The sequence below is a fragment of the Python bivittatus genome, unplaced genomic scaffold, assembly GCF_059951505.1.
Source record: "Python bivittatus isolate LINGU-HERP-01145 unplaced genomic scaffold, Pbiv_v1 ctg000790_np1212, whole genome shotgun sequence".
Classification (NCBI taxonomy): domain Eukaryota; kingdom Metazoa; phylum Chordata; class Lepidosauria; order Squamata; family Pythonidae; genus Python; species Python bivittatus.
The window spans coordinates 4,630,382-4,642,417 of NW_028277110.1; the positions used below are offsets into that span (position 1 = coordinate 4,630,382).

At 43.0% G+C, this 12,036-nt stretch overlaps 1 protein-coding gene across 5 annotated transcripts in view; it reads left to right on the forward strand.

The window, feature by feature from the left end:
• LOC103052848 (pre-mRNA 3'-end-processing factor FIP1-like) overlaps window positions 1–12,036 on the forward strand; it is a 34,088-nt gene that overhangs the window by 11,567 nt on the left and 10,485 nt on the right. For 3 of the 5 annotated variants that reach the window (XM_088129270.1, XM_088129274.1, XM_088129272.1), the window contains 7 exons: window positions 27–85; window positions 516–626; window positions 4,567–4,697; window positions 5,577–5,701; window positions 6,972–7,077; window positions 8,166–8,331; window positions 11,556–11,582. In XM_088129270.1, coding sequence (XP_087985396.1) covers window positions 27–85; window positions 516–626; window positions 4,567–4,697; window positions 5,577–5,701; window positions 6,972–7,077; window positions 8,166–8,331; window positions 11,556–11,582 — 725 coding nt within the window. The remainder of the gene's footprint in view (window positions 1–26; window positions 86–515; window positions 627–4,566; window positions 4,698–5,576; window positions 5,702–6,971; window positions 7,078–8,165; window positions 8,332–11,555; window positions 11,583–12,036) is intronic. The other 2 variants (XM_088129271.1, XM_088129273.1) reach the window with 1 other exon arrangement.

A 12,036-nucleotide genomic window follows, 5' to 3' on the forward strand; every position in this document is an offset into this window, starting at 1 on the left:
AGTTAAGGTTTTCATTCTTTTTCTAGGGGGACTCCAATGAACCTGAATCTAAAAACGGGTCGAGGCTATGGGGCACCAGCATCAGGTACGAATGAAGCATTATTTTCTTTTACCCTTTTTTCCTTGGGCAAACTAATGTTTTGTTCTGAATTAACTTTCAGTGCTATCCAAGTGGCTTGTAGGGCTATCTCAGATCAGATCGGGCCTTGTAAGATATGCTATTAAATAATTATGCTTATTTAATTAGCAAACGGTCACTGTCCTTTCCTTCCTTCCTTTTCTCCCTCTGCCCTCCATTGTCCTTTCCAAAGATCAGAACAATGAATTGTGTTGAGAAACACACACACACACATGCACAGAGCAGTTTTACGTGCAAATGGGCAGAACTCAGGAGCTGAAGCTAAATTTATCCGGGAAGAGATTTATCTTTTTTTGGGCTGAACAATTTCCTCGCCCTGCAAACAGCTCCCCAACCCAGCCTTAAGCACTAACCATCTGTTTTCCTTTCCTCAAAGTCAAATCGCAGCCTAAAGGTATTGATTTAGAGGCTTCGGGGAATATTAACGGCTTGCCGGTAATCGAGGTGGATTTAGAATCGTTCGAAGACAAACCGTGGAGGAAACCAGGTGGGGCCTCAAAGTTTCTTGTGGTAAATATGATCAATAGCTTTCTTTCTTTTCTTTTTTCTTTTTTCCCTTTTATTTGGTTTGGTTTTACATGGCATTGCTGGTCCTAGATGAGGAGAGATGGAGCAGACTGAAATTTATGGGCATGCCCCCCCATAATGTGGTGTGATGAAATTTAATAGCACGGTCATTTTGAAAATTGAAAGATCTTTTTGATAGGACCATCTGATCTGTTTACTTGGGGTTAGGTGGCTCCGATCAATCGGGCCGGGCGTCTTAGTCATCCCAACTCAGCTTCTGAGATTTCAGTGGCTGTTGCCTACTTATTTTCAGGTAATGCCATGCAGAAAATTTCTCCTGGCTTTTTCCCTATTGCTCCCCATTCAGAAACTGTAATGGGCTGTGAGAATAACTTTGAGGAGGAGGAGGAGGTCAGAGAAGAGAAACCGGAGTCCAAAGCAGGAATGGAATTGGAGAAAGCGTCTCAGACTGGACCTTCCCGGGTTCTCTTGAACATAAATGCATGGAGTGGGGAGACACATTCAAAGTTGCCAGATTGATGTCAGCCCTTCAGGGTAGACCAGACTTGAACACTGAAGTCATGAATGCTAAAGCTACTTTTATTATAGGGTTACAGTAACAGAATCTCGCAACTCTGAACGCCCCTCCCCACTCCCTGCCTTTATCCTAATGAGAACTAGGGAGGGTCCAGTCGGAGGCACTTTCTCAAGTTACAGTCCCGCGCTGGACTCCGATTTCTCTTATCTGACTCCGAGGGAGTGAAGCTGGGACTGCTGTCTGCACCTGGGAAAAGTAGCTGCAGCCGGGCAGAAACACTTCCCGCTCCATTTCCCTCATGCATTCATTCACCGACATCTTTACTCACAAGCATCCACGCGGCATTCCGGCTGCCTGTGATAATTGAGCCCCACCCTGGTGTTTTCAAGGACGTGTTGATGTCCAGAGGCAGCTCTGCCCCACCCAGGCCTTCAGTTTATAAAAGCAGATGCTGAGACAGAGTGTGGGTAGGTGTGTAGGAGGAAAGGAGATGAGCAAACGGCGTGCGGACAGGGAAGCGGAGGTGACATCTGCAGACCGGCAGCCCTTATAAGCAGGCAAGAGGACTATCAGCCAACCGCCAAGAGCAACAGCGAGCAGCGTATCCTGGTGGGAGTCCTGCTTGGAGCTTTGCCGGGAGCTCAGGAGCAACTAGAAGAGGAACGGCCACGCTGAGGTAGCACCTCAACCCAACTAGTGTAAGAACGTTTGGAAGGAGGCAAAGGCTGTATGCCACTTGGCAGACTTTGAGACTTTTGCTGGAACTAAGTATTAAAGGACTGAGTATTAAGATGTATGTAGATGGCAACATCTCCTTGCAAGGGTGGAGAGCAATAGTCTGTGGTAGGGAAAGGTGTGTGCTCTAATAAAGCATTGTGTACAGATTTGCTACACTGTGGTGTGAACCAGTCCTTGGAAAGCAGAGAACCCTCAACCTGACCTGCAGCTCTTCCTCCTCTTAATGTTATTCCCACAGCCTATTACAGAAACAGAACTGGTTTGCGAGATTTTTTTTTTCAAAGGGGAAGAAGGGAATTTCAGAGAAAACATCCTGTATGGAGTGTGGGGTTCTGGCACTTATCTAGTACAAAAGACCCCAAACTTGTGTGAATGGCCTGTCTCCTGTTGCACAATCTTCTCTGGAGTCTGCAGCCTCCCTGGCTTCCTCTACCCCATTCACTCCCAAGGGAGGCTCCTCCCTGGAGCCTTTTTCAGATGAGGAAGGTGGGCAGCCAGGGAGGCTTCAGAGGCAAGAACGAGGTAAGGAAGGAACCCCACAATAACACTATCTGCCCCCTCTAACACAGCGGAGCCTCAGCTTCATAGACGTATTGTGTGGAAGATGGTTTGTTATTCTCAAGCCTTATTAAAAAACCCAGAAGTGCATAACTTGTATCTCTTTACTTCATTTGTCCAATGATGTCATTTGCCAAATAAAATAAAATCAGGCATGGTTTCCATCAATAGATAAACTGACACAACGTAAATTGCTGTAGATGTTGTAAATAATGTGGATAAGATAGGATAAGTCAGGTCACCCTTTAGAGTTCTCCCTTCCAGTTCTTTCCATGTGTCTGCCGTCTGTCATAGATGATGAGAGAAGTATTTAGAAATAGCTTTTTCTTTTAATAGTGTGTTTATTTTATCTTTCACCAACTAGAAGACCTTTAAAGGTATGAGAATATGGAAATATTTAAATACGTTTAGTTAATAAACAGGCCACTAAATCTATGAGCCGCTCTTCAGTCCATCAACAGTTCTATGGTTTAAGCCGTCTTTTTTTCATTTTATACCTTTCTTCCATAAATGTAATTCCAGCAGTAATAGATGAATTCTTTCTTTCAGAATAGAGATTATTTCCATTCTTGTGATATGATGCACTAAAGAGAGCCTACCTAACTGCAGGAACAGAATTATTTGGTCCAGAGTTTTTGTGATAAAGGCTGAAGTGACCTGGGATACTCTCCCCTCCCTGGTGTTCCCCATTGAAGATCAAATGAATTATTTTAATCTATTTTATTCATTTGGTAATATTGTTATTCCAATTGTGAACAGCTTCAGGATCTTTATATTGAGAAGGGATATACAAAGATTCGTGATCAATGATAATTAATGAATGCAAGTGGATCTTGCCATCGTCAACTTTAGAACTTGTAGTATCTCAAATCACTATCAACCTCCAGCAATATGTCTTAGAGTCTGATACCAATACAGCTCTGGTTAGTGGACCAAAGAATGGCAAACTCTTTCTCTCCCATTACTATTTTAGTTTGGGTCAACTAAGAACAATTTCTAACCATGATATGTGAACCTGTGTTAAATCCTAGTTACACTGAACATGGATGCCATTCAGATGTTCATCAATTTTCTTCGGGATTATTGCCGTTAGTATGGGTGTGTGTCTTCATAGTCTAAATATATTTCATCACAAACGTTCTCCAATTTCAGTTGTTTAAGGTAGAGAGCATTTCAGATACTGTTCAACTACGTCTTTAAGGAGGGAGGAGGAGGAGGGAGAGAAGAAGTGATGATGATGATGACGACAATGAGTGTTAAAATGATGTGACCAGTGATATGATGATAGCCTCAGGAGGATCAACAATTTCAGTCTGTTTTGGAGACAGTGCTTTACGTATCGTTTTTCCCCTTAAAATTCCTGCAAGCATGGAGAAATTTGGACCAATTTTTGGAGGAGCTTAAGAATTTGTAAGAGATGAAACACTTGCTTTAAGCCTCTGCAAGCCTAGAAGACCCCTTTCATCTCACAACTCACAACCAAAACAAAAAACGGTGCCAAAATGATGGCACCCACTCTTGGGGTCCTCTGGTCTGGGGGCCCAAACAAGCGTGCTGGGCTTGCATCATGAGTCATGCACCTGTCATCTTCAGTTTCCATGGCCCCGAATGAATATGTCTGGTAGTAACAGATGGTGGAAGTTATCCTTCAGCAAGATCTGGAGTGCTAAAAATTTCCACTCCTGAAAAACCCTGCAGTTGTGCTTTGGTGAAGTATGACAGCAGAGTTAATTTTTAAAGATCTTTTAAATTCCCTGTAAATCGTCAAGAGAGAGAGTCTACATAGGTGGGAGTACAAGGTAGAAATTGTATGATACAACTCCTCCTGATTGTTTCCAAGATCATCCTTTATAATTCACCTTAACTAGAAATCTATTAGGTGAGCATCTTCTTGCTGTTCTACTTTTCTTCCTGCAGTTAACACTTGTTTGATTTTTAGTGGAAGAATTCCGAAAGAAGATTCTCTGCTGCAAAATGAAGTTGGTACAATCCACTTCTCTACTTCAGGATTTCCCATTTCTTTCTGCCAGAAGAGTTGACTTTCCCTGGAGGGCCCTTTTCATTAACATTTTTCATTCCTTTCCAGGTGCTGACCTTTCCGACTATTTCAACTACGGATTCAATGAAGAAACATGGAAAGCATATTGTGAAAAACAGCGCCGGCTTCAACTCGGCTTGGAGCCTTCAGTCCCCATCAGTACGGAAAATAAGATCACGGTAAAATGCAGAGTTTGGAAACTCCCCCAGAGACCAACCTGATCTGTTTAATTGTTCTATTTCACGTTGAATTTATCAACATGCATGATTTTGAAATGGTTGGGAAGATATAATCCAAAATCCAGAGGCCACCAGAAGCCTATAATAATGTAACAGAAGCGCAATGAGGATGAAGATGAAAAGCAAGTCGGTTTCTGATCTCAACATTTTAATCCTGCTCGAGCAGATGGATTCCCAAAAGGGAACGAGTTGCCTCCAGCCTGTGGGCTAAATCAGTGTTTCTCAGCCTTAAGATGTGTGGACCGACTCCCAGAATTCCCCAGCCAATTTCTGGGAGTTGAAGTCTACACATCTCAAAACATGCTGGCTGGAGAATTCTGGGAGTTGAAGTCCACACATCTTAAAGTTGACGAGGTTGTGAAACACGGGGCTAGACTACTGCCTCTTCGGCACTACAGTGTACAGTTTTAAAAATTGAGTAGGGATCTCTTTTGCTTTCTGAAGAACAGTTGGCAAATGGGTGGGTGTAAAAGAAGTAGAAGGCTTTTCAGGCCGATAAAAATAGCTAGTACGTGAACACAGAAAGTTGAGGAATTACAAATTAAAAATTAGACCCCTTCATGTCCCTTCTGCAATGGAACCTCACCCCTCTCCACTTTGAGATGCTTTATAATGGTGGGGCGATGGCTGTAGAAAAGAATTCTGTCTCCTGGAAATCAGCAAGTTAAGAATGGTTGCTCTGTGCCTTTTGAGCAGACCTCTTTAGTTCTGTTAGTGAAGAATTGATTATTTCAGTTGGAGGGTGGGGAAAAATATCTTGAGTTTAGAAGGTTATTGAAGCACTGCCATGTTGTCTTTTTTAAAAAAAAAAATCACAAGGTTCAGCAAGGAAGAACAGGCAACGCAGAGAAAGAACCCGAGAATAATATCATCAAAATGGACTTTAAAACCGATTTCGTTGCCCTTGTTGGTGGAAGGATAAAAGCTGGGCCTCCTCCAAACAGGTACCGAATGGACATCAACTTTTTGGTCTCTTGTGGGGCTGTTTTGGGGGGTATCTCTGCTTCTTGAGGGGTTTGGAGCTTCTGTATCTTGGCTTCCTCCTTTCCAAGATTTTCAGCAGCTTAAATTACCCCACGGATCGTCTCAGGACGCTGGACTCCTCCAGATGAGGTGATCTTAAGCTTCTGAGCTCCCATGGAAGCTGGAATTCTGGGAAGGGCAGGCCCAATCCATGGAGGGAAGGCTGATCTAGATGGCCACCCAGGGCCAGCGCTGTGGACAGGGAGGCAGCCATGGGCTGAATTGGAGGCAGATCCATCTGGTTTCCGCTAATCTCAGCGCTTACCCCATTTTGTCTACATGATATCAATAACAAATGCTTCAGAGCAAAGGGGTAAGTCATCTTCCCCTCAGTTCTGCCCCCCAAATATTGTTCATTCCCTGGAGCCTTGCAGAAGATTCAGAAGATAGGCAGCTTCAGAGGTGGTGACCATTTGGAAATTTGAATGCATGTAATGGGTGCAGGGGGAAATGGCTACCAGAGGAGACATACCTAGTCCCCAGATGGCTGTCACAGTAGGCATGGCTGGTCCCAGAACACCATTAGTCAGAAGAGGAACTAGTTCCATAGGAAACTCAACTCAGACCTTTAGGATGCCCAGAGGTATTGAAATAAATAAATATGATGTGAGATTTATTTTTATTTTTAAAAATTAAGTCAGGAAGGAGAAGGAGGCTGGTGAACACCAAGAAAGCTTTTGGGGGGGGGGGGCATTGGGTACAAATCCAAGATACCATGTTGCACACCTCTGTACTAAATCTTCTGAACACGATGAACCTGTGAGCTCTACCCCAAGCTGTTTACTCCCAGATAAAGTATTGTGACCTTCCTGTCTCTAGCACAGCGTGTAATAATGCACCAAGGAGCAAGTTGCAAGTCAGCTTTTGAGTTTTTTGTTTTGTTTCGTTTTGCTTTTTGATAGCCCTTTGGCTCAGTTCTGCTTTGTCCCAGGCAATTGGGAAGCAAACGCCCACAACATTCTGCAAAAAGAATTTGGAATTCGGTTCTTGGTGCACTGGAATTTAGGGCATTATCAAAGGATCGATGGTCTGCTGGTGTACGGTGGGCAATGGCCTGGTCGTTAGAACACTGGAGCTCAGTGTGTTATAGCATACATTACTCCAGTCGGTGGTCTGTGCCACAGGAAGGACAGTGTGACCAAGATCAGTGGCTGGGACTGTGAGAAAGTGCTTGTCTTCTTTTTGAAACAGGAAGCTGGGTGGGACAATCGATGTGATTGGTGGACAGGCTGGCACCATCAGGAGGGTAGAAGGAAGGCGGCGCGACAAACACGCTTCTGAAGAAAATCCCATTCAGGTAAGAACTGAAAAATGGTCTTGCATACTCTTAACTTTCAATCCGGATTGGACATTTCCTAATCTTTTTGTGCAGTGTTGGATTTTCCTCCATTTTCCTCCATTTTAAAATGTTCCTCCTCTTTAAAACTATGTTCAGTGGCATCCGAAGATCTCTCTCAATATGTTACAAACAAAATCTACTTTTCTGTAAGTCTCTGGGCAACTTCCCTTTTGGTTTCCTCAAATAATAAATTAACCATTGCTACAACTTGCTCTTTAAGTACTGTTTCACATTTAGAGGAGATTGCTTCCCACCCACCCTCCAAATTCTACTTCTGCATATCTTCTGTTAATAAAATCCAAATAATCATGCTGGGATCAATGTGTAAAGCGTAATCTATAATTTCTAATAACTTCTCTCCCATATTGATTGGACATGTCCAAAATAAGTGATATAAATCAACTGATGATGCAGAACTTCACCAGCACATATCCCAGATTACAAATTAAAAACATCCTGTCAGGATAGTTTCATGAAAACATATCTTTAAATCAAGTGCACTTGATCTGAACTTAGCCGGCTTGGATATTTTTAATGACACCTGATTTGAGCTCTTTAGTGCTGTGACAGGCCTAATTCTTATTTCAGTCCTGGAATGTTACTATTGAGATGATCTGGTAGAAAGAGGCAGTCTTCATCCACGGGCTGTATGTATTCCCTGCTTCAAAAATATTCATTCTACAGCCAGGAAATCTGAGCTCTGTGATTGAAATAAATTAGGCAAATGAATAAGGACCTACACAGGAGTTAAGGATAAGGACCCTCACAGGAGATCTGAAACTTGGAAGTGTTCTTCAGTCACCACTGGCATTAGACATTGCAAGTGCCCTTCAGGGTTGGGTTTGATTTGGTTGGGTTTACTTTCCAAGTTAAGCTGAATTCCACATCCAGGATTTCATTCTTCCATTCTCCTGCATTCCCATGGTATTGCAACATTATGCAGATGTGTGCATAGTAGCATTGCCTCCTTTGAGAGTTGCTTTGACTACAGTTAGTTTTTTTCTTCAAACCTAACCTGATTATTCTTCTATGCTCTCTTTTAAAAGGTACTTGGAGATCACGGGAGCAAAACTCAGCCCGCTCAGCCCCCTCAGCAGCAGCCATTTGTGCCCCCGACAGGCCCACCTCCAGCATTAAGTGGACCTCCACCCCACTTTCTCCATCCTCCTCCTCCGCCAGTTGCTTCTGTCCCACCACCTCTCCATCCTCCAGGTAGATGCCCTGCTGGTGCAGAAACGCTTTTGTTAAAAACCAACTTAGTCTTTAAATACTATGAGTTTAACCAGAAATTTGTTCTGGCAGACATTTGCAGGGAAATTGCATTGGAGTTAAAATTGGAGATGTTCTTGCTTTTAAATTGCGTAAGGACAAGAATTATTTACCCTTAGGAGAGCTCATCCCTCTGTTGCTGCAGAGAAGTTTGGAAAGAGGCAGGTCCAGAACAGAGTATCGTGCAGTAGGCAACTTTGTCAATGGATTGCTTATAATGGGCTTAAAAGAGAACTTCTCCATCAGGGCAAGCTCAGCTCCTGATGTCTTCATGGACAGGCCTGGCATCAACACAGAAGTGGTTTGATGTTGTCTCCTTCCATTTCTTGTTGTCTGTATTTCCCTGGCTAGCCCACACCCCTAGTATTCCCTGGTGGTCTCCCATCCAAAGACTAACCAGACCAGATCCTTCTTAGCCTTTCTGAGATTAAGATCAGCTTCGTGCTGCCATCTAAGTGGGCATGCAGGAACTTACTTCTCTTTACACAGTAAGGTGCCTCAGCATATAACATCAGAACTACTTTTTCAAAATGTTCCAGTTTTGGTTTAGATGCATGCACACTTTGCAATCTTTATCTTAGTTAATTTTAAACTAGGCTGTAAATGTGACATTTGCAGTTCTTGTGTCTGTGTGCATGCATATGTACACGCACAATGGTGTTATAACCAACATGAATTTCATTGGAAGTAAAGGCTCCTCCTTAGGAAAGCATTGGGAGAACAATTTCTCCCAGTCTGAGCCACTCCTCAGTATGGATGTCACTGGGAGTTGACGTCCCCATGTCTTCCTCAGAGGTTGGGGAAGGCTGCGGTAGAACATCTAGCAGGACTCACAAGCCATGTACTCCAATCCCTGGTTCACTGCAGGAGATGGAGACGCAGAAGGGCTCCAGCTGCTGGGTTCTGCTTGATGATCTCCGTCAAGGAAGGCTCCACCACTTCTCTCAGCAGCCAACTATTTTTTCTTACTCTTAAGAAACTTCCTGCAGCATTGTGATGACACCAACTCCACTTTAACATAGACCCTTCAGACTGAGATCATCCCAACATGGGATGAGTGAATTGTGTGGTTGGAAGGCTCTTTAGGTACTGAATGTGCCAATTATATTGACCACTATGAGACCAGTTTTGCTCTTATTGGGACTCTTCATATGCACATAGGCAGATGTTGTTCCATTCAAACCCTCTACCAGAAATTGAACTCACAGACCTTTGCATTTGAGATGATTATGTACAGGGTGTTAGCCTCAGGAGCAGTATAGGTCCTGGCACTCAGTAGTTGTAAGAAGGGATATCTAAAAGCTAATAGAACATATCTTAAAGCTGCTAAGGTTGAGAAAGATTGATCTAGCATATACTTCTTTCCAAGGCCTCTATTCAGAAACCATCCCCTCCTCACCAAAACGTTAGCCTTCCTAGACTGTGGTTTTTCAGCAGGGTGACTGTCCATGAATTTGCTTTTAGGATATCCACAGCCTTATTCAAGGAACTATCAGGATGGCATATAGAGTCCACTTTCCCTTAAGTTCTCAGGGTAGAGCAATACAGACCTCCATGTATGGGGTCTTCCACCTTCCCCCCTCCAAGTGGGGGGGATTTCACTATTTTATCCTATGTGGTTTACACTGTGTAAAAATAAATTCCCCCTATATAGAGAAGCATGACATAATATAACATCTGTGTCTGGGGAATTCTGGGGAATTCTGGGAGTTGAAGCCACATATCTTAAAGTTACCAAGGTTGGGAAACACTGTGCTAGATACAAGTAGGCAAGCTTTACAGAGGTCTGTTTCATTAGGAAGAGTATTAAAAATCGAAGTAACACTGCAGTATGGAATGTCTGTACCTAAGGCCTGAAGACCTTTTCAGTAAAGGTAGACTGTAGGTTTGATGACTGTGGTCCCAACCTTAGTTTTGTGGCTAAATGGTGATTTTTTTTTTATCAGCACTTTTTTTCCTTTTAAAATCAAAGTAATAAAACTGGTGTACCTATTTTGCATAACCTCCCAAATGGCCAAAAATTCATGTTCTCCAGAATGTTCTGAGGCATTCAGAAGCTGAAACTATGGTGACGTTGCCCACCCTAAACCTACACAGTTTAGTTTTTAATGTATTTGGTAAAGCCAGCTTACAAGTTGTGAATGTGTGTGTGTGTATGTCTGTGTCAGAGCTGTCTCAGTCACATTATCCATCACTAGGCCATCCCTCATATAATACAATAAACTTTTGATAGCATTGACCTCTGTTGTCTTAGTCCTCAGCATACATACTTGAAGTTATTGTTGCCGCTCAGTTAGTCATTCACTTCTGACTCTTTACAACTGGATGGGCATGAGTTTGCCAAGCTTGTCTGAAACTGCTTTTTTGCATTTCGGCACATTCAAGCTCATGATAATTCTTGGAAGTCAAAGCCACTAAAATCAATGAAATCCGCTTCCAAGTTCTTACATTTAGTTCTGCAGACTTGGGTACGCTCATTTGGACGTGTGAGTACCTAAAGCCAGTGGGATGGTCTTCTGTGGGCAATAGAACTAGGAGATCCACCAGCACAGAAGTCTCTCCAATGTCTTTGCTCTTCAAGTGTCCCCTGAGCAGTCACTGTTCCACCGTCCACAGTCAGGGGGGAAAGGAAAGCAAGGCGAGCATGAACTTAGTTGAGCGACCAGGGCCTGCCCACCTCTCCTTGAAAAGTGTCCGTTCTGGTTATCATTATAACTTGTAACTAAGAGCTGGAGTTCAAGTCAGCATTTTGTATCTCCTTCCTCCCTCTTGTATTGTGTTGTAGATTGTGAGCCTGTGGGCAGGGGTTGTCTTATTATTGATCTCTGTGAATCTCTCAGAGCATTTTCCAACTAAAACATGGGGTAGAAAAAGCCTTCCAGATAAATACGGCAGAACAACATCCCTAAGCATCTTGCAAGCAAATTAAAAAGTCTCCCCAGTTTGTAGTGGAAGGAGATTAGTTGGAGTCCTCTGAAAGAGGCTGCCTGTCAGTGTAAGGAACTCTGGGCTGGGCGAAACAATGTTCTGATTGTGTAGATGGTAGCTTCTGTTCTCAACCAAGTGAAGGGCTTGACCCAAAGGACTCTGAGCCATATTTGTCAGCCTCCTCAGACAGAGGCTCTGTAGATCTTTGGCTGTCCTAACTAGACTCTTGTTTTGTGTAGGTTTACCACCCCCAGGCCCTATTCCAGGTATGTGCTTCTATTTTCCTTGAAGACCAAATTTCCATAGCCAGTCAGTTAGGCCATTTTGTGGGCTACATTTCACTATTCCTCAAACCATTTACCAAAATGGCAAATTCTATGATCAACATCAGTATTACAATCAAATGTTGTTGGGCAATTCACATTCAGTGTGAAACATACCAGAGGTTCAAATGAGCATAAGATGTACCCAGTGCTTGTAGTATGGCTCAAGAATTGGCTTCCATTGAAGAATTAAGCAAGTAAGGTAAACAATATGGGAAAAGATACAGAGTAGATTGGGGCTTAAGGATATTATAAAATTTGGATGAGCCTCTGTGAGTCAATAGCATGTAATATAGATATCACAAATTTCCATAACATTTTCTTATGTTAAGGGGAATAGTAATGAAGTCATATTGGAGCGTTGCAAGCCCAGAGGAAGTGAAGATATCTGTTGTAA